This window comes from Sciurus carolinensis, chromosome 6, assembly GCF_902686445.1.
Source record: "Sciurus carolinensis chromosome 6, mSciCar1.2, whole genome shotgun sequence".
NCBI lineage: Eukaryota > Metazoa > Chordata > Mammalia > Rodentia > Sciuridae > Sciurus > Sciurus carolinensis.
The window spans coordinates 145,216,578-145,242,712 of NC_062218.1; the positions used below are offsets into that span (position 1 = coordinate 145,216,578).

At 41.5% G+C, this 26,135-nt stretch overlaps 1 protein-coding gene across 7 annotated transcripts in view; it reads left to right on the forward strand.

Moving 5' to 3' along the window:
• Positions 1-26,135, forward strand: part of Sgcd (sarcoglycan delta) — a 592,128-nt gene that overhangs the window by 407,811 nt on the left and 158,182 nt on the right. For all 7 annotated transcript variants that reach the window (XM_047556182.1, XM_047556181.1, XM_047556179.1 and 4 more), the window contains exons 4-5: positions 17,268-17,355; positions 22,994-23,113. In XM_047556182.1, coding sequence (XP_047412138.1) covers positions 17,268-17,355; positions 22,994-23,113 — 208 coding nt within the window. The remainder of the gene's footprint in view (positions 1-17,267; positions 17,356-22,993; positions 23,114-26,135) is intronic.

The following is a 26,135-nucleotide window of genomic DNA, read 5'->3' on the forward strand; positions in this document are numbered from 1 at the left end:
CTTCTCAGAGAAGGAAAATTCTAACCAAGACTGCGAACTTGAAAGGGAGAGAGAGGATGTTAAATTTTTGTGAATGCCTTGCTCATAAAACCTTTCAGAGACAAATGGATCTTTGTTTGTTTGTTTGTTCTAAGAATGACTAGTCACATATTATGGAAATTTTTCTGCACAACACAGGAAAATACTAGAAAGATGGGTGAGGTGGTTGTCAAAGGTGTCCTTTCAGATGCTGTGAGCATAAACTTGTTACCTGAGTTCATGGTCAACCAGGGTCTTGAACACACTCCTGCCTTCACAGTCTGACTCTGATCTCAGGGGGCTTTGATTGTTATAAAAGTGTTGATTTTGTGTTTCCAAGTGCAGCACTAGGCTCTTCACTTGCTCTTCACTGCTCTGACACACACAAGGTGTCAGGGTGCATGGAAGGGTGACTGGATGTGCTCTGGCCTTGGTTTCCTCAGCTGTGGAAGGATCAGCTACGCATCTCTAGACACAATCTCACAGCTGTGCTGCCGTGGCGGTGCTTGCTCACAGTGGGGTCTGGGCTGTACTGTGTCACCTGGGTCTTTGAAGGAATGTTGGGAAGTCTTCCTTTCCCAAAGCACTTCAGTTAACCTTTATACCAGATCTTGTCCCCAAAGAGGAAAACGTGTCAACCTTTTGTTTTCCTGTGGAGTGAGCTACATTTCAGGAACCTCAGCTAGGAAATTAGAATTAGCTTACACTCTTACATCTTCCTATTTGGTTATTCATAGCTCTGTGTATGTAAGTGTCCACCTGGCTTTGGACACACACACCAGAAGATTCACTGAATTTTCGTTTCTTGAAAAGTTTTTTTGAATTCTTTGTAAATCTTCAAACTATGGGAAATCAGATTTAAGATGTTACCCTAAAGAAAACAACTACATTTTAGTATGTCTGCCATCTCATAAGGCTCCCCAGTGCCCATGCCCAGAAAGAGTAGGAAACAAAGTTTAAGCCGTCAGAGAGAATCAACATGGAAATGCACAGATTTATGAGTGAAAGTTGACAGCTAAGATTGCAGAATTGTGAACATTTTATAAAGATTTCAGTATCTAGGGGGCCTGTACAGAGTCACTTAAAAGTTACAATATAGAATTGAAGGAAATGTGAACTCTGCACCCCAGTATGTCAGACGCAGATGTTTCATACTTAACGTTTACCACGCAGCATTTTTAAGTCCACAACTTCTCATCTACCAAGTTTTCCCTTCAATAATTCCCTCACCCGCTGTTCTGGAGCTCAGTCAAAAGCTATACCTCTCCAACTGCCAAGAAGCACTAAAGTTATCCTTGACTCTGCCCCATTTTTCCTGCCAAATCAATCACCAACCCCTATGGAATCTAAAAATATATCTTTAATCTCCCTGCTGTCTCTGCTTCCACTCCCGTTCAAGCCCTCCTTGTCCCCTCCCCTGGGTGGCTGAAGAGTCTACCTGACCTTCTATCACATGCACTTTTTCCTGGTTGACACCCACGAGGTAGAGTGGTCATATTTGCCATCCTCACACATGGACAGTGTCCCCTAAATAGGTCCATGTATAAAGACTTGGTCCCCAGGGTGTTGGTATTGGGAGGGGAGCTATGCTCTGCACCTTTAGGAGGGGGGCCCAGTGGGTGGTCCTGAGGTCACTGGGGATGTACCTTCAAAAGAGATTGTGGGATCATCCCCCAACACACCTCCTGTTTTGAGATGTGAATGCTCTGTCTGACACACGGTCCCCTTGTGATAGGCCATCCTCAACAGACGTCACATCCTGGATTTGAATCACCAAAACTGGAGTTAAACAATCTTTTATTCTTAAGTAGCTAATCTCAGATATTTTGTTATCATAACCTATAGCTAATACAGTGTTTAAATGAAAGTCAGTTTAAACCACTCTTCTGCTTAAAATCCTTCCATGACTACTCCTCTTGGGGGAAAGTTCAAAACTCTCAAAAGGGACTGTGAGATAAGAGCAGGTAGAGAGACCTACCAGGTTTTTAGACATACCTCAGAACCACAGTAATAAAAACAAATAGGGTATTGTCTCAAGAACAGACAACAGAACAGACTAGAAGGCTCTCAGACAGACTCGTGTCTGTTTGGAAATTAATCTATGATTAAAGTGGCATCACAAATTTGTGGGGAAATTAACAACTGTTTGGTGGACAGTGTTGAGAAAACTGGTTTCCATTTGTATACCTACTTAACTACGTGCAACAGTGAGCTCCAGGAAAAGATTTGACATGTTGATATGACAAGTAAGACTCAAATATAGACAGAAGAAAATATAAAGGAAAGAAAAGAATACTTAATTTTCAAGACACCATTCGTTAAAAAAAAAAGTATTTTCTTACATCAAAATTAAATATCCCTGTTTATCAGAGGGCAGTGTGGGCAGTGTTCACAAAAGTTTTCATTTCTCCCTTGGTCGTCAACCACACTGACATTTTTCTCTTTGTCCCTTAAATATAGTAAGCTGTGTGCCCTGAAGTTAGTATTCCTGTCTGTGGCTCTGTATAAAAAGTTCTTCCTCCTCTGTCAGCTAACCCGTTCCCCCTCATTCCAATAACCTCAGTCAAAATGTCCCTTTCTTAGAAAGGCCTTAATGCCAGAATTATGGTGATCAGCATGTGATCTCACTTCACCTTCTAATCTCCATTCACTGCACACATTGCAATCACGATGATAGCACCATTTATGGAACTCTGAATTCAGTATCCATCTCCCCTTGTAGACTGAACTCCAAGATTGAAGGCCGTCTATCCAGCACATGGCTCAGTGCTTTATGCTTGGAAGGCACTTTTAAAATGTTAGTGAAATGGATTAATATGGGGCAGTTGGAAGGGAGCTCATTTGACACCCCCTGCCACCTGCATATTGTGGACCCAGGAGGACCCCAAGCATCCTTCAAATTTTTTTTTTAATTATCATTTTTCTTTAGTTGTTGACGTACCTTTATTTTATTCATTCATTTATACGTGATTCTGAGAATCAAACTCGGTCCTCAAACATGCGAGGCAAGTGCTCCATCAGTGAGCTGCAGCCTCAGCCCACGTTCTTCAACTTCTGACTCAAGAATTTGTGGTCACATCTTGTGCTGCTATTTCACCCTGTCACTTGGAAACTTGGCAGCTCAAGTCTCGCTTGCATCCCCTACAGTTCCTTGCACTGCAGGAGAAGCTATATTAATATTTGTTAATTTCATGTCCATACTGCCTCCTCTCCCCTCACTCAGCTTTCCATGTTTAGGTCATCGCGTTGCCCATACTTAGTGGCTTGATTTTGAAAACTCTTTGGCAGTTCATGTCAACCTTCACATAACTACTGCTTCAGTTGACAACTCTCGCTCTCCATTGACTCTTGATTTTATCTGAGCATTTTAGTTATTCAGTAAATATTTACTGAAAGCCTCATGGGTACCAGAGATGCGCTGGGCACTGGAAGCGCTGGCAATTCCCCTGCAGTGTAGACGAGTTAGCACTGTGTCCCAAAGGAATCCTTAGAACAGACCCACTGCGCAAAGCCCTGAGAAAGACCACGATGCACCCAAAATTGGACGTACTCAGAGTAGCTGAACAAGGAAGCTATGGTAGAAAATCTGGACCATTTTCCAGCTTACCTTGACAAGATGTTTCATCGTGTAGCTTTGTTGTTCACTGTTGGAATTTTTTTCAAAACAATGCAAATCCACCCAAACCTAATTATAAAAAGACACTCCAAGGTAAAATAGAAATGACCGTACTAATGTTTATAAAACTGCTTTTCAAATGGTCAATTCAGATAAATTAAAGCATCCTATTAAAATAATTGTTTGAGTCAGCTTTTTTCACTTCTGTGGATACAAGATCTGACAAGAACAGTTTTAGAGGAGGAAAAGTTTATTTGAGGGCCGATGGTTCGGAGGTCTTCATCTATAGAAAGCCGGCTCCATGCCTTGGGGCTCCAGGTGAGACAGAACAACATGGCGGAAGAGTGTGGCAGAGGGAAACAGTTCACATGTTGATCAGGAAACTGAGAGTTTCTACTCTCCAGATACAAAATATATACACCAAAACCATGTCCCCAAGTCGTCTCTCCTCCAGCTACACCCTACCACTTCAGTAACCACTCAATTAGTCCCTATCAGGGGATTAATTCACTGATTTGCTTAAGACTCTTAACAACCTAAGCATTTTTCCTCTGAACCTTCTTGCATCGTCTCACACAAGCTTTTGGGGGTCATGTCACATTTAAACCCTAACAATAATATAAGAGAAACATTTGATGCTGGCTGAAGAAAAACTTACCAGCAACCTTTTGGAAATGATTTTAATGACAAATCTGTATTTGTATCAACTTTGATCTTTCCAGGTCATATCAAGAGTTTGTATTATTTTAGGAAACATCCGTACTGCAGTTCGTTCATTGTGATATCTACTCCACAGAAGCCCAGAAACTTCTCAGCACCCTATTTTCTGGAAACTGACCAGGGAAGAATGATCATGCTTAGAGGGTCCTGGGACTTCACCCAGGCTGTAAGTGGGCCCAAAGATGATTCTTTTATTGTTCCTGAAGTCAAAAACCTATGGGAAAGAAATTTATCTCCATGTAAGGGAAATTTTTCTGATATGATCAAACCCAAAGAGGAATCACTTGTCTATACTCCCTTGCTTACTCAAAGATGGGTGTTTTTCCAGGGCCTCTTCTAAAATTCTAGATCTTAGAATTCAGCAGCCTAAGAGAACTTGCAAAACAAAGACTTCTATTTTGTAACAGTTTTATATTTTCAGAAAAGCTGTGAAGATAGTAGAGTGTTCCCATATACCCCACACCCAAATTTTCCTATTAACATCTGTTGAGCCAATATCGGTGTATCATTATTAACTCAAGTCCATCTGTTTTAGTTTTGACCTAATACACCCTTTTCTGTCTCAGGATCCAATCCAGATTCCTAATGCATTTAGTCCCTATGTCTCCTTAGTCTCTTCTTGGTGACCTGGACAGTTTGAGAAGTGCTGGTCAGGCATTTTTATAAAATGGCCTTTAACTGAGATGTGTCTACTAATCGATGGGGGCATGGATTGTGAAGAGGGGCCCTCAGGTGAAGAGCAATATTCTTCACAGCTTATCAAGGGCACCTGTATCAACAGGAGTCGAGTCACCACTGCTGACATTGTTCACCTGGGTCACCTCACTGAAGTAGTGTCTGTCGGATTTCTTAGCAGCCAAGTTATCCTGTCATTTCCCTTCTATATTGTCCTCTTTGAAAGGAAGACACTGTGCAATCCACCTTCAAGAGTGGGGGGTTATTTACATAAATTATGTGACATTCTTTTGCCCACAATGTTTGACTCTTCTTCCCCATTTAACTATCTATTCATTTATTCATATCTACATGGACTCATGGATAGATTATTTCATATTCTGGGTTATATTTCAACACTAGGATATTTATTCCATCCATGGCTGTTGGGAACTCTTTCAGGTGTCTCCTGTATCACTTTCACATACCCCCAATATTGTGGGCATTTGGGGTGTCTGTTTCTTTGCACACTTTCTTTCTGGCCTTGAGGTGCTCCTGGCTCATGTGCTAGATGTCTTGCTGCAGCGGTAGAATCAGCTGTTTCTCCAAGGAACTCTCTTCGTGAAGCTTTTGGTTCTTTTGTGTCTTCGTACTGCTTTTGGGTTTGTTTGCAGTTTTGAAGTGCTTTTGCAGATGCTTTTCCTACATTTTCTTTCTTGACTTTCTTTCCTTCAACACCATTGGGTCACCTTGAATTTCATTTCATAGGTGCAGAAACTAAACTCGGTGAGAAATGATTTACCCAAGGTCACAGAGTTACTGAAGAAGTGGAGTTGGCATGGAAGCCCAGATCTGCCAGACTCCAGAGCTCATTCTCCACCTTTGCTCCAGGAGGACAGCCTCCCTAGTTACCTGCTTAGCATTAGATAAAAACAAAGTTATTATGAGCCCACCCTTCTTTCAATAGGAGGAAAGGGCGAAGCCTGCTCAATTCTCCTTGGGAGACCCCTCTCAGGATTCCAGCTGCCCTAATCCCTTCCTCCTCTGAACTTCACTCACACTGAGAGTTCAGACCCTTCCCTTGCGTGAAAGTTGTTTGTGTGCTAATCTCATGGTTTTCTCTGTTTATCTAAATACCCGGAACAGATTGTTAGCTCCTGGGAGGGCCAGGGAGTTATACTACAGTGTAGGATTATCAAGATAAGAAGCTTCTGGCTGCCACATCACTTCAAAACAGACTGGGGTGATATGGTTGTGATTAAATGCAAATATTAAAATCTGTCTCTCATCCCAGGAGAGCATAAATCTTGACTGAAGTAATATCACTTTGTTGTTATGGTTATTTTACATCAACTCAGTCTCCTCCTGGGGTAGGAGCTTCTTAAAGATAAAGGTCATTCGTATTTTTTATTCTAGGGATTGGGACAGGATCTGACATGTGCCAGGCACTCCATTAATGTCTATAGAAATTCTTAAGAAAGGCTCTTGGGTCCTGCTCTGAAATCACATGCAATTTTAACCAGCTTTGCTCTTGTGATGGCAATGGTATGAGGTAGCTCTAGAGGTAGACAAACTGAGAGCCCTGAGGAATCATAGGACCTTCCTTCCTTCAAAAACACCACTGAAACAGTAAGTGAACAAAAAATAAAAAATAAAAGGACTCAACTCCTATGGTCACAGATAAAGGGAGAATAAGTAATAATAGAGAAGAAATGTCAACAACATTTTAAACCATTACTTTTGGGATGTTTAGTTTAGGTCCAGGTCCTTGGTGTCATGAATGAAGAATTCAGTGAGATACATAGAAGTAACAGGTAAAGTACAGATTTATTGAAGGTGAAGGTAGCACTCAGAACGAAGTGGCTGGGCGAGAGAGAGAGGCTCAAAGTCCCCAAAGTTTGGAAATTAGGGTCTTCTATGCTGAGCTGTGAGGTGTTCTCTTCCTTACATAGACCAGAATGAAGACCTTACCGCATTTGCTCCCATGGGTTACCTTGTGATACCTGATTAGAATATTCTCTAATTTCTCCCCCATTGGTTACTTCAAGAAACCTAATTAGAATACTGCCCACTGTACCCCCACTGGTCATTTATTGGCTCATCTCCTTGTCTTGTCTTTCAGCAGCTTCTTTCTTATACACTGTCTCCACCATCTTGGTGTCCCTGAACTCCTACCTAACAAAATGATCTGAAGTGGGTAGACGAGAGGTAGTTCAACTGCAAAGCTGGGATCAAGAGTCTTTCAGTAAAGGAAACAGAGAAAAATAATAAATGTGACTTAGTGCCTGATGTAGTACCCTGACAAGTCCGGGGAACCAATGCCTCTGGAGATCTGAAGGTCAGGGTGTGTGGTGAGTGGGTCAAGGTGAAGTACCTACTAGGCTGCCAGAAGATAAAATCTAGAAAACAAAAGTCACTATGTAACCTGAAGTGCAGCTAAAAAAGAGGAGTGCTTGAAAATCTACCATAGAACAGTCTTCTATCCCCAGATAACTTCTAACTTCTCCAGTAGAAGATAGGAGGAGTATTTTCTAGAAGCTGGTTTAGACCAGAGGAACTCTGCGCTTGGGACACCCAATACAGATAAAGTCAGCGACGGACCATGGAAGACAGACGGTTTAATGGAAAGTCCACTGCACAGCAATATGCCCATCCCCTTCCCCTTGGATACCCAGAATTCTTGTTGTAAATTTCTACCGACCCACTTCCTGGTAGGAGTGTGCAGAATTCCTCTGATAAAACTTGCCTGGAGGTACTGACTGGCCCAGTTTGGAGGTGTTCCCAGGAATGAGCCAAATTCCCAGTATTGTACCCTAGGGAAAGATTCACCCTTCCAGAAACAGCCTCCTATCAGCTCTAGTATTCCTCCTGAGAGAGCATGGTATGTGAATCAGGAAGAGATGATAGAAAGAAAAAAAAAAAAAAAAAAGGAAGACTTAAAGAACAAAAATTCTTTTGAAATTAATAGTAGAAAATTAATAGAAAGAATAGAACATGGTTGAAAATGTCTTCCATCAAATAGAAACTAAAGAAAAAGGTTGGAACACAAAGGATAGGAAAAACTAAAAAAATTAAGCAAATTTTTTAATAAAGGATGTATTGGCTCCAGGCAAAGAAAATTGTACAAGAAAAGAAAATTGTATAGAAAGCAAAAGGAAGTGTAGCTAAAGTATATTCCTTGACTCAGTGGTGAATAATATGCATGTAATAATTATGAATATCAATTTAACCCAGTTATATAAAGTCTAGACCATTGCATGGAAATAGCATCCAAAGTCGACCAATGGAGAGACAGCATAGAAGCATATTTTGGGCCATGGGAAGAGAAACACCAGACAGAAACATCCAGACAAATTGAAAACTCTTGTAAAAGGGAGAGGTGTGGATTGCTGCTCTTTGTTACAAGCCTTGTAGCATTTGACATTTATGCACTCTGCTTTGATATGAGAATAAATAATACATGTTTAGCAATCAGCTACAATAATTTTAAAATGTCACATGATGGAGCCTTTCAGTTCTCAAAGAGCCACAGGCATATAGTAGCCCCTGGAGATGTGGTGAAAAAAATAATGTTCATTTCAGTGGCCCCAAGTCATCAAGAAAGGATTTGATTTTGTTCTGCTTAGTCTCCTTTAAAGAGAGACAGAGATGTGGTAGAATTCCTCTCCATCAAAATGTGCACAATGTGGGCCCTTCAGGGCATGTGCGCGTGGACCATCCTTCTTCTCTGTGGGAGGGTGGTGCCTTGCCTCCTGTCTCTACTCTACACAAGGTCCCTGTGTCCAGAAGAACCGAAGGCTGATCAGCTGGGGACTGACTTGCCCTGACCCTCCTCCTCATCAGGTGAGGAGCAGCCAGACTCCTTTCTGGCAGCAGAACTGACTCCACAGGAGGCTACTTGTCCAGGGACACCCTCTTGTCCACAGTTGCCTTGAGGTCAGCAAGCCCAAGTCACAGTAGTGAGCAGGAGGGAATGCAGGGGAGAGAGGGGAGGCGGGGAGGGCCGAGGCTAGCTTGTCGTCAGATGCCAGAGCCTTTCCCTTGCTTGCTGTAGCCGAGCAGAGGCCTCAGGGATGCTTCATCCCTTGCTTGCTGTAGCAGAGGCCTCAGGGATGCTTCATTTGGCTGGTGTTTCCCTGCCAAGTCTCCGTAGGCAGAGTCGAAGAACAAAATAAGAATCCCAGGGACCCAGTCCCCTGGGAGGCTCTTCACTTTGTAGACTGGCTCTTGCCTTTTCCTGGCACTCTGTCTGCCAGATGCATACCTGAGGATTGCAGAAACACACCCCAGGTGAGAATGAGGTGCCTCCCTCAAACCCTGATACAGCGAAGGTTCTAGTCCCCAGGATGTCAGTGTCTTAGAACAATTAATGCCAAACTATAATAGTTTGACAAGGTAATGAAAAGGAATGGGTGGTTTGATTGTATCTCTCATTGTGAATCTTGAGCAAAGCTGTTCAATTTTTCCATAATTGTAAGAACAGGCAGGTAGTATTTGGAGATACTGGGATTTGGAAGACAGTGGTAAGCCATCAGTATATAGGGAGTCCTTTTGAAATAGGAAAACAGAATAGTGGTAATGGAAGAAAACCCTTGATTTGCTTGGCTGATGCATTGGGGAAATCAGAGACATACCCAAGATCTTCCTCTGTTCTCTCCATCCCTCCCCTGGCCATTTTCCTCTTCCTTCTCTCCTCCCCCCCCCCCCACTTCTTGTCTCCTTTGCTACTTACCCTTACCTCCTCCTCTCTTTGCTCTAAAAATTACTTAGGGCTTCATGCGTGCCTGGCACTGGACGGCATGTGTTACTACTAATTACACATGGAATCACGTGTGTTTGAATAATTTTATCTAGGATTTAATAATTTCAATATTATGTGTATTATAATAATTTAATAATTAACTTTGCACTGTCATTTTTTAAAAATGAGGCTTGGAACAATTATGTAACTTGGTTAATTCATACAACTCCCAAGCAGTAAAGTCGGGACTGGCAAGTAGCTGGACACCAGATCTCTTCCTGCACACCTGGCCCGTGGAGTGCTCAGTCATGGCAGACAGGAGCTTGACAGTGATATTGGTGTTGATGGTGGACAGTGCACAGAATGGAACACAGGACTGAGCTGATTTCAGCAGGGTCACACAGCAGTTGGTGGCAGGGACTTTATCCAGTTCTCTGATTTCAGGCCACTTTTCTCTCTGCAGTATCAGGCTAATAAATATATAAAAAGAAATTTAGTATTACTGCTGGAAACATTCTAGGTCATGAATTCATATTTCCTTAGAATTGTTTTGAAGCAAAAACTTAACACCAAAAACACACGTAACCCAATCAATAAATGGGCAAAGGAACTGAACAGACACTTCACAGAAGAAATATGATAGACAATAAATATATGAAAAAAATGTTCAACATCTCTCACAATTAGAGAAAGGCAAATTAAAACTACTATGAGATTCCATTTCATACCAGTTCAAATGGCAATTATCAAGAATACAAGTAATAATAAATGTTGGCAAGGATGTGGGGGAAAAGGTACACTCACACATTGCTGGTGGGATTGCAAATTGGTGCAACCATTATGGAAGCACTGTGGAGATTCCTCAGAAAAGTTGGAATGGACCCACCATTTGACCCAGTTATCCCACTCCTCAGCATATACCCAAAGGACTTAAAATCAGCATACTACAGTGATACGGCCACATCAATGTTCAGAGCAGCTCAATTCACAATAGAAAAACTATGGAACCAGTCTAGGTGCCCTTCAACAGAAGAATGGATAAAGAAAAGAAAATGTGGTACATACACACAATGGAATATTACTCAGTCTTAAACAAGGATGAAAATTATGGCATTTGCTGGTACATGGATGAAACTGGAGACTATCATGCTAAGTGAAATAAGCCAATACCAAAAAATCAAAGGCTAAAAGTTCTCTGTAATATGCAGATGCTAATTCACATTAAGTGGTGTACAGGGAAGAGTAGAAGATCACTGGATTAGAGAAAGGTGAATGAAGCCATGGGAGGGAAGATGGGAATAAGAAAGGTGGTAGAATGAATTGAACATCACTTTCCTATGTTCTTATATGAATACATGACCAGTGTAACTCCACGTCATGTATAACCACACAAATGGAAAGTTATTCTCCATGGATATATGATATGTCAAAATACATTCCACCATCATGTATAACTAAAACAAAAAGTTTTAAAAGAATTGTTTTGAAGCTTTAAGTAGAATTTCTAAGCAGTCTCAGAAATAATGATGAAGAAACTATTTCAGACTAATATTTGTTCCCTTATCAACAGAAAAAAAGACATCAGGAGGGAAATAAAAAAATTCTTAGAAGTAAACGAGAACAAAGACACATCATATCAAAATCTCTGGGACACTATGAAAGCAGTACTTAGAGGAAGATTTATTTCATGGGGCACATTCAAAAAAAGAAGTAGAAATCAACAAATAAACGACTTAACACTACAGCTCAAAGTGCTAGAAAAAGAAGAGCAGACCAATACCAAAAGTAGTAGAAGACAGGAAATAGTTAAAATCAGAACCGAAATCAACGAAATCGAAACAAAAGAAACAATTGGAAAAATAAAATAACAAAATAAATAGTTGGTTCTTTGAAAAAATAAATAAAATTGATAAACCCTTAGCCACACTAACAAAGAGAAAGAGGGAGAAAACTCAAATTACTAAAATTCGGAATGAACAAGGAAACATCACAACAGACACGAGTGAAATACAAAACATAATTAGAAGCTATTTCAAAAATCTATACTCCAACAAAACAGAAAACCTCGAAGACATCAACAAATTTCTAGAGACATATGAATTACCTAAACTGAACGAGGAGGACATACACAACTTAAATAAACCAATTTCAAGCAATGAAATAGAAGAGGTCATCAAAAGCCTACCAACAAAGAAAAGTCCAGAACCAGATGGGTTCTCAGCCGAGTTCTACAAAACTTTTAAAGAAGAGCTCATTCCAATACTCCTCAAACTATTCCATGAAATAGAAGAGGAGGGAACCCTCCCAAACTCGTTCTATGAAGCCAATATCACCCTGATACCTAAACCAGACAGAGACACATCAAGGAAAGAAAATTTCAGACCAATATCCTTAATGAACATCGATGCAAAAATTCTCAACAAAATTTTAGCAAATCGTATACAAATATATATTAAAAAGATAGTGCACCACGATCAAGTGGGTTTTATCCCAGGGATGCAAGGTTGGTTCAACATTCGGAAATCAATAAATGTCATTCACCATATCAACAGACTTAAAGTTAAGAATCACATGATTATTTCAATAGATGCAGAAAAAGCATTTGATAAAATACAGCATCCCTTCATGCTCAAAACACTAGAAAAAATTGGGGTAGTGGGAACATTCCTTAACATTATAAAGGCAATCTACGCTAAGCCCATGGCTAATATCATTCTAAATGGTGAAAAACTGAAAGCGTTCCCCCTAAAAACTGGAACAAGGCAGGGATGCCCTCTTTCACCACTTCTATTCAATATCGTCCTTGAGACTCTAGCCAGAGCAATCAGACAAACCAAAGAAATTAAAGGGATACGAATAGGAAAAGAAGAACTCAAACTATCCCTGTTCGCTGATGACATGATTATATATTTAGAGGAACCTGGAAATTCCACCAGAAAACTTTTAGAACTCATAAGTGAATTCAGTAAAGTAGCAGGTTACAAGATCAATGCTCATAAATCCAATGCATTTTTATACATAAGTGATGAATCTTCAGAAAGAGAAATTAGGAAAACTACCCCATTCACAATAGCATCGAAAAAATAAAATACTTGGGAATCAATCTCACAAAAGAGGTGAAAGACCTCTACAATGAGAACTACAGAACACTAAAGAAAGAAATTCAAGAAAACCTTAGAAGATGGAAAGATCTCCCATGTTCCTGGATAGGCAGAATTAATATCGTCAAAATGGCTATACTACCTAAAGTGCTATACAGATTCAATGCAATTCCAATTAAAATCCCAATGATGTACCTTGCAGAAATAGAGCAAGCAATTATGAAATTCATCTGGAAGAATAAAAAACCTAGAATAGCTAAAGCAATCCTCAGTAGCAAGAGTGAAGCAGGGGGTATTGCAACACCAGATCTTCAACTCTACTACAAAGCAATAGTAACAAAAACGGCATGGTATTGGTACCAAAATAGACAGGTAGATCAATGGTACAGAATAGAGGACATGGACACAAACCCAAATAAATACAATTTTCTCATACTAGACAAAGGGGCCAAAAATATGCAATGGAGAAAAGATAGCCTCTTCAACAAATGGTGCTGGGAAAACTGGAAAACCATATGCAATAGAATAAAATTAAACCCCTATCTCTCACCCTACACAAAACTCAACTCAAAATGGATCAAGGACCTCGGAATCAGACCAGAGACCCTGCATCTTATATAAGAAAAAGTAGGTCCAAATCTTCAACTTGTTGGCTTAGGATCAGACTTCCTTAACAGGACTCCCATAGCACAAGAAATAAAAGAAAGAATCAACAACTGGGATAGATTCAAACTAAAAAGCTTTCTCTCAGCAAAGGAAACTATCAGCAATGTGAAGAGAGAGCCTACAGAGTGGGAGAATATCTTTGCCAACCATACTTCAGATAGAGCGCTAATTTCCAGAATCTATAAAGAACTCAAAAAACTCTACACGAAGAATACAAATAATCCAATCAACAAATGGGCTAAGGAAATGAACAGACACTTCACAGAAGAAGATGTACAAGTAATCAACAGATATATGAAAAAATGTTCAACATCCCTAGTAATAAGGGAAATGCAAATCAAAACTACCCTAAGATTTCATCTCACCCCAATTAGAATGGCGATTATCAAGAATACAAGCAACAATAGGTGTTGGCGAGGATGTGGTGAAAAAGAAACACTCATACATTGCTGGTGGGGATGCAAATTAGTGCAGTCACTCTGGAAAGCAGTGTGGAGATTCCTCAGAAAGCTTGGAATGGAAACACCATTTGACCCAGCTATCCCACTCCTTGGCCTATACCCAAAGGACTTAAAATCAGCATACTACAGAGATACAGCCACATCAATGTTCATTGCTGCTCAATTCACCATAGCCAGATTGTGGAACCAACCTAGATGCCCTTCAGTTGATGAATGGATAAAGAAACTGTGGCATATATATATATACAATGGAATATTACTCTGCAATGAAGAATGATAAAATTATGGCATTTGCAGGCAAATGGACGAAATTGGAGAATATCATGCTAAGTGAGATAAGCCGATCTCAAAAAAATAAAGGACGAATGATCTTGCTGATAAGCGGATGAGGACATATAATGGGGGGTGGGAGGGGTTAGCATTAGGTTTAGGGTTAGGTTTAGGGTTAGGGATAAGGAGAGCGGTAAGAATGAAGGAAAGAAGGACTGTATAGAGGGAAAAGAGGGGTGGGAGGGGTGGGGGGGAAGGGGAAAAAAAAATAAACATCATTGCCCTATGTAAACGTATGATTACACAAATGGTATGCCTTGACTCTATGTACAATTAGAGAAACAACATGTATCCCATTTGTATACAATAAAAAAAAGAAAAAAAAATGACAAGATTAGACTGAATGTACTTCTTTCCTGACCCAATTAAAAAAACTTCATTTATTTTTTGTACCAGGATTCAACACAGGGACATTCAACCACTGAGCCACTTCCCCAGTCCTTTTTATTCTTTATTTTGTGTAAGGGTCTTGCTCAGTTGTTCAGGCGCTTTGCCAAGTTGCTGAGGCTGGCTTTGAACTTGAGATTCCCCTACCTCAGCCTCTGGAGCCACTGGGATTACAGGCATGTACCACTATGTCTGGCTACAGAAACTTTTCACATTTGGAGAAATTTAAATTTTAAGCCACAGTTGGAAATTACAGTGGATCAGTCATTACCTTGTGTGTTAAAAGTTATTGTCTCTTTCCCCAACACCAGATCAATAATTCTCACCCAAAGATAGCTGGTTACTCAGGTCCTGAGTGAGTCGTGGGTATTGGTTATCCATGTTAGCAGTAAACCTAAGATGAGACAGACTGCAGATTCAGACTGTCAGGGTATAGTGGCTGCTACCCAATCCCCTCTCCTCCTCTTGCGAAAGCCACCTCAGGCCTGGGGACCAGCTATCTGTGAGCACGCAGCCTGCAAGTTTCCATCTGCAGGTGCTAGGCTGGACTCGCTAATCCAGTCCTCAACCTCAGCAAAATTAAAAGGAAAGAGATATCAGACACTCAGTCCATACTTACCTTCACGAGCTTTGTTCTTCATTTCAACTGGGTGAAACCATCCCCAGGTTCTCATCAGCGGTCAGCACAAATGTCTGCTCCTCTCTAAAGTCTTTCCACTCCCCAGACCCAAGCTGTGAAGAATCCCATCCTTCAGAAAAGCCCTCCAAACACTTTGTAGCTCCCTACTGGTCCTCTGCCTGGTAGACTTTTCCCCATTGGGAAGTAAGATGTTGAAGGTAAAGACCAAGTTTCGCCTCTCTTGTACGATGATGGTTTTCATGTATTTGAACAGACTGGATTGTCTCAACCAGCACAACCAAACTCTCAGGTCTGTGGAGGGTTGAAGGGAGATTGGAAAATAAGGATTCACAGACACAGATCTTGAAGATTAGGCTGGGATCGGGTGGAGCCTGCTCTCTGATGGAGATGCAAGTCTAAAGAGTTATGCCAGCAATCTATATTTATATACATCTCATTATCAGGTTAAAGACTGTGCAACCATTATTCCTTGTATTCAGGAACGTTACAGAAACTAGGACATCCTATGTAGCTTTTCCACAGTTGGAATCCATAGTTGCAAAGTGCTATGTTAGGAGCTTTGTGCAGCTGTCAAGAAAGTCCATTTTTTAAAGTTACTGTAAGGCAGGCAGAAACTGGAGAAGGGAGCTGGTGAAATGGTGGTTGTCTAGCATAAGAGTTCCTTCCTTCCCAGGAGCTGTGTGCCTGAGATCAAGGTTAGAACTGATAGGGCTCTTGCCCAGAGCCTCCTCATGCAGGGCATTGCTACAGCAGCTAGGCATCCTGTGCTCTTGCACAGAAACCTTCCCAGGAACCCGGCACGCCACAGCCGTAAGGGCATCAGAGACCCTGATCTCAGTACTGCTCTCCCATCCTCTGTCACCGCTCTCAACACTTGATACTGAGTATTGAGTTTCACAGAGAGTTCAGGCAGGTGTAGCCATGTTTGGAAAGACAGAACTGACTACAAAATTCATTTTATCTATGACAACTAGACAATGCTGGCAAGCATTAGTGAAAAAGAGAACTTCTAAACCCAAGACTGGCAAAGAATAGCTAGCCTTTGAGCTACATCTAACCCTCTGTCATGTGTTACCATCAAAGTAAGAATGTTTTTTACATTTTTAAATGACTGATGGAGGGAATAAAACAGAGGAAAAGTACTATGTCATGACACATTAAGATGATATTAGATTTTAAATATAAAATTTAAATGAAGTGAAATTCGAATATCATGGTCTGTCGATGAAGTTTACTTGGAATATAGCCACGTCCCTTTAGCTACATACCGTCTAGAAATATTTTTGCACCAAAACAACTGAGTTGTTTTGATAAAGAGGGACATGGATGATGGCACACAGTACTTGGAGGAAAAGTAATCTGTAAAAAAGGAAAGGAAGAATGGAAAGTGATTTACTCAGTCCAGATCTCCCAGGTTTTGTATGTTTGCGTTGCAAGCAGGTTCACTGGATTCTCCCAGCTGGTGGGCATGCCCAAGGGGCAGACCTTGGGTATTCCACTGCAGCTATCAGCTGTCTTTTAAGGATTCTTCATTATTCCTTTGCTGAAACTGTAAACTACGAAGGACATGGTTAAGAGATTATGCCTGATTTTTCTGTGCACCAAAGTTATCTCATATCTGCAATAAGGTCTAAAGGGCTCTATGTCCCAATTGTCTCTGATTCAACTCTAACAATTTCTGTGTGTTTTCTAGGGAAACCTAGGTTGTGTGTGTACATGCACACACCTGCCTCTGGAGGAATTCTATGTTGAATGTATATCCTTTAATTATCATGTAGGTGGGATCATTCAACATTTGTTGGAGTTTTGTAATAAAACACATCAGTTGGAATTTGGCTAAAACCAGTTCAGCTCCTTGGAGAGCTGAGATTATATAGTTCTTTGAGGTTAAAACCTACCATTTTCATGTGTTTCTTTTGTTTTCTTATTGCAGGGTAATGCCCTGTACTTCAAATCTGCCAGAAATGTGACAGTGAACATTCTCAATGATCAGACTAAAGTGCTAACTCAGCTGATAACAGGTAAGAAAAGAAGGAACTTAAAGCCAGATCCTTGCTAGGCACTCAGAAAACATAGACTTGAAGGTCAAACGAAGCAGCCCATGAACTTGGAAAGGTTAGTTAACATATTTACTGGGTCAAGAAAGAAAAACACAAGATATATTCCATAAGTCTCCTGAAGGACAGAGTCTGATCTAGTTACATTTTAACTTGGGAAATCCAGTGATAGTTGCTTAGGGGAGAAAGCTATTTTTTCATAGGCCATGGCCCCTAAATACAAACCAGCTGCTTGTCCTGCTGCTCAACCAAAAAGAGCTCCCTGCTCTGATGCTGGAGGAAGCACTGGCTGTGTTAGATTGATTGAGAGAGCAGAGTGTGTACAAAGCCATGCGCCGTGCTTTATGGGTTTTAAAAGGGGTTTTTAATGATAGTTTGAATCTATGCCATATTCGCTATACACGCTGACTTTGAACATAACTCAACTGCAAGATGCAGATGTAGCCACTGAAAATGTTTGTTTGGTTCTTTTTAATATAGGAGATCTGATCCTAACAGCTGCGGAAAGCACCCACTGGGTCTGAAGCGGCACATTCCTAAAATTTAAACAAGGATTGATTATTCATAGCAATGACTATAATGCTGGCCATGGGCCTCATGGTTGCTTAATGTGTTGAGTGGTGTGAACGCTGCACCCTCCGTAGGTGAGAGGCAGCAGCGAACAGAGAGGCATCATGCACCCCCACCCCGGAAGGGAGAGGATGCTCATCTGAATGGCATTGTTATCCTTCCCACAAAACTGCCATTTGTTTGGCTTCAGGGCTATGAGAAAAGTATCCAGATGGATATTTTGCAAAGCCAGTTGCCCAAATGCCCTGAAACATTACCGTGACTAAAATTTCTGGAGCCCCACTCATAAACAAGCCACAGGGAAACAGGTGCTTTGGTGCCCGGAATCTTTTCTGCTGGGAGAGAGCCCCACTCCCTGTCCCCAGGAAAACTGCAGATGGATGTCAAGAGATTCACAATCACTGGGGGACTTGGACCGTGAGCCGGCTGAGGAGCTCACGCAGAACCTGTAATCCACAAACACATCGTCACGCATGCGGCGCGCTTGCCGGCCGGCCGCGCTTATGCAACATCTGGCCTGCAGTCGGCGTGCTAAATAATTAAATAAACAGCTTCAGTAAGCAATGATTTAAGCGGCATGTGTGAAAACAGCCTCCAGGAGGGAAATAAATCCAACCTCGGCTCCCAGATCCCCACCTTCAAAAGGAATGTATTTAGCCTGTTGATCATTTGCCATTTATTTGCAGAGGGAGATTTGGCTTACTTGAGATTTTGTTTGGATAAAGCCTAAAACTGCCCAAATAACTATTATTCAGCAAAACAGTCAGTCAGTCTCTCTTCCCCTCTCACTCCCTCTTCTCTCTCCCCACCGCCTTCTTCCTTTCTCCCTTCCTGCTTCTCGGTCCTCATCTCCACCTCTCCCCTCTTTCCCCAGTCTCCCTGACTCCCATCTTGTTCTCCCCATCCTCTCTCACCTACTTCTTGTTCCCCACCACCTCTCTCCCTACCCCTCTTCTTCTGTGTCATTTCCTCTCCCCCTTTTTCTTTCCTCCTTCCCCGCTCTCCTCTGGCCTCCCCTTTCTTTTCTCCCTCCCTTCTTTCTTTCTACTTCTCTTTCTCTCTTTTCCTTTCACCCCTTCGGTAGTCTTGGTCTTTGGTCTCCTATTCCCAAGTTAAGGCCTCTTGGGAGATAGAAGACACCTATCACTCACTCCTAGGGAGGCACAAGACAGCTAATAAAATGAGACAGGCAAAAACATTCTCACACTGGGTAACAGGAGATTTCAAGATGATTTCTAGAGAGGATAATAGATGGGTTTAAATTGTAAGTCTGTACATATAAACACTCACACCCATGTACATAAGGGTTTTCTGCTATGGTTCTCCATTAACATTACGTTTATACACACAGTGGAGAGCCCTGAATAGTTTCAGCACCCATATCTTCTAATTCCAGTTAGATTGGGTGGTGTGCTAATTGGAAAGCAAATTATACCTGCCTTTCATGCAATGAGGTCTACTAAGGCAGTCCTGAGGATTCAAAAATTCTTCATTCCTGAAAAAATATCTTAAAACTCCATTAGATGTTCCAAACTTACAAGTGTCAGGTAATCTCTTTACATGAAACAATGCTTTCAGTGGTAGTTAAATTCCCAAGAGAGACTACAAGTATAAATTTTACCCACAATGCTGCAAGGAAGAAGGTGGTAGGGTTGTTTCTACAGCTTCAGGTAGTTCAGAAGGGTCCCAGAGTCAAGGGAGATAGGGGAAGAAGTTTTCAGCTAAATGGCCCCCAGGCCTTTTCAATTTCCAGCTTTGTGGCAGTGGCTTGACCTGGAGGCTATGGATAAATCCTGATGGACTCCAGTTCTCCACCCTGTTGAGGAGAAGGCACTTCACAAGTCGACTGTCAGACAAAGAGGGATTGACTGAAGATCAGTTTCACAATATAACCAGTGATTTTTTTTTCCATCCCAAGAGAAACAATGGGCTCTCCAAGGGACCTCCAGAGCAGTCCCTAACTCCATTTGCAATTCCCTTTAGAGTTATGTTTTTAAGATTCCAGTCATGTCCAGAAGTCTGGCAGCCCCAGGAGAAATCTACAAAGGACAAGCAGTCTGCACCACCGAGCCAGCAGTTGCTCTTGGGGCTTTGGCTGAAGCCTCAATTACAGAGCATTAGATATCCAAATGGTTCTGGCCCTTGGTAAATCCATTTTGTGTTCTGTGAAACCCTGAAAGGCAAGATAACTTAATTGTGCTTTGCATTTTCTGATTGCTAGGTTCTCTTCAATGCATTCCCTGTAAGCCTCACAGACATTTCATGAGTCCAGCGTAATCTCAGTTCATACATAGGAAGGGACCCTCATCTCCCCAGCCAGACAGTTTGGATCATCTTGTGCAGGTCCACGGAGGCAAAATCCAAGCATTTGTGCCCTGCCTTCTGGAATGTCCCCACTTTGCCATGTGACTGGATCCAAAGTGGACAAACTGCACTGACCCTCTGCCCATCCTGAGGTCATTCTTTCATTCATTCATCATTAAGACTTCGTTACATTCTCATCTCTACCCCTCCCAATGGTAATGTCCCTAGAGTATTGTCAAGTGATAGTTTCTTGAAGATGCAGTCAAGAAGATAGCTGCATTTAGCCACCACAGACATCCTTAATTCACATCCCTCACTCCACATCTCTGTTCTTTCAAGATCTCCCTCTGGTCTTCATCTCTGGTTTTCTGCTTTTCCTCATCTTCGTGAAGCTCACATCCTTGCTATTCTGGACATATTGCCCCAGGCTGCTTCTCCTCCCTAGACAAGCAGACATCTTCTTCTGCGGTGGAACAACCCTGAGAGCTGGACTCCAGACTCAGGTCTGCCATCGGCTCACTCAGCACCCTTGAGAGAATCACCACCTCTCCATCACTGGCTCTCCTCGCCTACCATGTACAGTCAGTCTCATAAGATGACACCCAGGACCCAGGCTGCTGAGAAATTCTGTAGATCTCCCCTGTTGCCACCTCTGAAGCATTAAAGATCTTTCCAGTGTCCCTTTTCTGTGCATCAGGGCTAGCTTGGATGCACTTGTAGGAGATGATTGTCTGCCAGATTGATGTGATTATGTCAATGGGGAAAGTGCCCTGAGAGGCATCATTGTTAATCATTTTTGACGCATCACCACCACTGCAGTTGGAAAAATGGTAGTGGTGATGGAGAAGACCATGGGAACCACATGAGCAGCCCCCTCATTTCACACACTCTTCCACCTACAGAGTTCTTTTTATAAATTCTGTATCATTTGATCCTTTCAAACTTTCTATGATTCTGTGAGATACAGAGAGGAGATGGTTGGTGTTCGTTTTTTGGTTTTTTTTTTTTTTTTTTTTTTTTTCCTGGTACTGAGGGTTGAATCCAGGATGTTGTGCATGGTAAGCAAGCAAGTACTCCACCACTGAACTACCCTACCCTGGGCCTCCCTGATAGTAGTTTTATGGATGTAGAAACCAAGATTCGTGAAGATCAAATGGCCTCACCCAAAGTCATGATACCAAAAAGTGTGGTAGAGTGTTGTCAGAAAGGGACACTCAGTGGCCATGACGAATCCAGACCAAACCAAACACACATACACAAAAGTCAGGACAGCTCTGATCATGTTTGAATACAGACAAAACCACAAATACTCTCAGACCAAAAGAAAAGACCAAATATCCCTCATCCTAGTTAATGTGATTGAATGTGGTTTCTTTATTCAGGCTATTTTAGCATTGCTCTGGTCTTTCCAACCTCAAGATAAGATTTTTTAAGATACCTTAATAAACACATGTCCTAACATTAGTTGCACTTCTGAAAGTATTTAATCTGCCTTGCTTTCTTAACCTCTCCTGAAAATAACCTAACATGGGCCCAAATCCTAAGAGTCCTAAGAGCTTCATAAAGAGTTGCCCCGTGGTTACCCACCATGTGCCTTCATCCTCCCTGCAGTAAGAAACGGAGCTTGTTCACCCCCAGGTGTGTTCACCATGGGTCTTTGGCTGGCAGGCATTGAAGACCCCCTTTCTTTGCTCCACATTATTAAGTGATAGTCTGATGAACACTACCTAAAAGGAAATAACAATGCTACATCAGAATCTCCTTTTCATTTTTGGAAAAATACAAGGTTTTTGAATACTACCACCGAATTTTATTGCAGGAGTTCCTATACTGAAAGATAAATTCCTTTTGATGAGAACTAGGTTCAGTGCGGATGAACATGCCACTGGGTTATTTGGATGCATCGGAAGCTACCTGGGAGATCCAGCTCAGATGGACTGAAATGTCTTCCTTTAGAAATTCTGGCACATAAACTTGTTTTACTTTTTGCGTAGTATGTAAAACTCTGCAAATTTTTGTTTGTTTGTTAACAACAAACAACTTGTGTCAGTCTTTGTCCATCAGCACGCAGATACAGGGAATCAGGACTTTGCTTCCCTATGCACCACCTTCAAGAACAGCCTCTGTTGTCACATAATAAACTCTAAATTTATTTTTTATTGAATGAACTTCTGGCATGAAAGACTCAACAACTTCTAAAGCAATTAATTGCGATATTTTATAGCCATCTCTACCAGGAAATGATCTATCTACTGAGGAAATAGACTTGTCTTAGTGTCACATAGGGTCATTGGGTTAAGGGCATAAAAAGAGGCATTTCAGCTAAATTTAAAGGAACCCTTTTCGTCATTTGGGCAGCTGAAGGTGGATGATCACCTTAAGAGGTGGTAAGCCTCTTGGGTCTTGACGTGTTCAACCAGGAATCTACAACTCTGTCACTAATTTGGTGGTTAGCAGAGAGAAATTTCATTTGGGCATTAGCTTGGAAGGAGGATGTGATGGTCTTTAAAATTATAGCCTGAGAGCCCATGATTAAATGTAATTGACAAGACATGACTCAGGTCAATAGACTGATTTTCACGCTTGGTTTCTGGAAACCAATCCACTTAACATTAAAGTCCAGCACAATTTTGTCAGATGCATATGTCCTATGAAAAGCAGTCAAATGCGGTGAAACTAACATATTCCCTGCCCACCCCTCCTTTTTTTTTCTCTCTCTCTCTTTTAGGTCCAAAAGCTGTAGAAGCTTACGGCAAAAAATTTGAAGTAAAAACCGTTTCTGGGAAATTGCTCTTCTCTGCAGATGACAATGAGGTGGTAGTAGGAGCTGAGAGATTAAGAGTCTTAGGTAAGGAAATTTTCAACGTGTAATTGGTTTGATGCTGCCATACAATTTTTAAAGGAAAATCGAAATGGTACCATGGATCAAACGTTTGTGTCCCCACAAAATACCTACACCCCAATGTGGCAGTATTTGAAGGTGTCGCCTTGGTGAAGTTATTAGGTCTTATGCATGGGATTCATGTCGCACCTGTAGGAGGGAATGAAAAGTCACTTCTGTGTGCTCTCATGCCCTCTCTGTCCCCCCATTCGAGGTTACAATGAGAAGTTGAGAGTCCAAGTAGAAGGCGGCCCTCATCAGAACCCAACCAGGCTGAGGCCTGATCTCAGACTTCCAGCTTCCAGAACGGATGTTCGTAAGCCAGCTGATCTGTGGCACTTTGTTCTATCAGTTCAATCTAAGTAAAATGGTGTCCAAAAAAGGAAAAGAGGCCAGTTTGCTGGACTCTTTTAAAGTAAGGCAATTGAAACTTCTTAGAGCCTGGTCCCCTGGTGAAAGTTTCTCATGCCACATCTTGGCACATCTTCCAGTTCTGAGTTTTAGCTTGGGATGGGTGCTCAGGCCAAGAAGGATACTAGAGGAATGTGCTGTCCTCACAGACTGGCACTTCTTCTTAAAGCAGTCAAGATTGTATACGTGAGCCAGGCAGGGTGGTTCACGCCTGCAATTCTCTTGACTCAGGAGACTGAGACAGGATGATGAGTAAGTTTGAGACCCACTTCAGCAAATTAGCAAGACCTTGTCTTAAAATGAAAAATAAAAAGGAGCCAGGCACAGTGGTGCATGCCTATAAATCCAGTGGCTTGGGAGGCTGAGGCAGGAGGATCGCAAGTTCAAAGTCAACCTCAGCAAAAGTGAGATGCCAAGCAACTCAGTGAGACCCTGTCTCTAAATAATATACAAAATAGGGCCAGGGATGTGACTCAGTGGCAAATCACCCCTCTGTTAAATCTCCAGTACCAAAAAAAAAAAAAAGATTTTATCCATGATACAGTAATCTGTAAACCTGGTTATAAAATAAGAATCCTCTGGGAAACTTGAAAAGTTGAGGTTCATAGATCCAACTCTGACATACTGGATTAGAAGCTAAGGTGGAAGGACCTGTGAGTTTGATGTTAAAATATTTGCAAACTTTTCTGTATTCGCACTGTTGGAATCATTGAATTTGAACATACAGCAAATGACTGTTCTATGACTATACACTGGAGTAGTCCAGCAAGGTAAGAACATTTGCCATGTCAAGTCATGAGTAGGGTTAAAGGAGACCATGCTCTATGCATTTAACCCAGTGCCTGTGCACAGTGGGACTCAGTCACTGGTTGCTTCCACTTGGGCCACTATGGATACTAGTACTGTTTCCCTTCTTTTGTTCTGTAATGTTACTGTAGCCCACTGGTTCCAAGCTCCACCTTTGAGGTGAACCCTCTATGATTTTTAACTCCATCTCTATCTAGCGCTGTGACCTCATGCAAGTGATTTCAACTTTCTGGACCTGTTGAATCTATAAAATTGATACAACAGAAGTATCTATCTTCCCAGATTGTTGGGAAGATTCAATGAAATAATATATGTAGGGAGTTGGCTGAATTATTAAGTGCTCAGTAAGTGCTAGCTATTGATATTTTAAATTACTCTTGTTTTAAGTTCTTTTTACTTGAAATTATTTGTTCCCTGTGTTATTATTTACACTCCACATCTTTCAACTCCATGACTTTCATTCTTCTGGCTATCACCTCTGCCCTCAGTCAATCTGCTTTGGCCTGAACTAGCATGCATGTTTGTTCTCTCTGTGTCTCATATAATACACATTCACGTCTAATTTCCTTGTCGGATGCCTCTCAGGTCTCCAGCTCTGATATCTAGATCTTCCTCTTTATCTGGATATTCCACCAGCCTCTCCAACATGGCCACTTTAAGTGCCTAGCGTAGTCTAACACACACATTCCATCCCCACCCCTTTCTCTCCCACTTCAGCTGGATTATTGTCCCTGTCACTTTCATAAGCCCCATTATGCTCTCCTCTCTCAGTTTCATAACTTCAGCATCAGCCCAGCAGGTTCAGAAAGTGAAAGTGGCCATCCTTGGGGCTGATGGGAAGAGAGGCAGTGAGGCCAGGGGGTCTAGCTCCTGGCGAGTGGCTCAGTGGTGGTGTCGCCTAGATCAGTTACCTTTCTTTCAAGGCCTTTTTTCACCTAGAGAAGTTTTCAAACAGTGTTTTCTAGAACAGAAACTGAACTAAATTTCATATATAGTCCCAGGAAAAAAGAGCGATGAAAGACCAAGATTGCTCTGGAATGTCACTAAGGATTTGGGAGCAGAAAAGTCAGACATGGGAATCTTATCTGTATAGACTTTTCTTCTTTCCCCTTCTATGTATTCTGCAGACAGCTTAGAACTCATTTTTAAACCACTTAGATAGATCATCTTTCAAAAAATTCAGTGGACCACTTGCTATGATCTAGGTGCAATGCTTTATATGCATTATTAAACTTATACTTACCATGCCTCATGATACTATCCTATCACCCCTACATTACCAGGGACAGAATCGAGCTGAGTCACAGGACAGGTGAGCCATAGTTAGACTGACAACCAGCATCCCCAGCCTGATACTTTGTATGCAAAGGGCTTTACTTTAAGGCACTATTCTTTGCTGACTCCTCTCATTAGATCCATTTTCAAATGAGGAAACTAGGGCTTGAAAAGGTGAATAAATTTGCCCAAGATCAACTGCCAGTAAGAATTAGGATCTATGTTCAAATCCCTGCCTGGGGGCCCTGGTCTCAATGCACTTTCACCACCCATGGATACGTTAGTCTGTGACCTTCTCAGCTCTTACAATTGATGCTTTTCTCTATTTGTAAAAATGGAATTTTTCACATTAATTATAAGTAAAAGCACAAAATTTCAGGCTGTCCACTTGTTCCAGAGGATTTGACGTTACCAGTTCCAAAATGATTGTCCAGGGAGAGAAGTGACGCTATCTCTCACCTGGATCACTTTGTAAAACTGGGTTTGACAACTTACC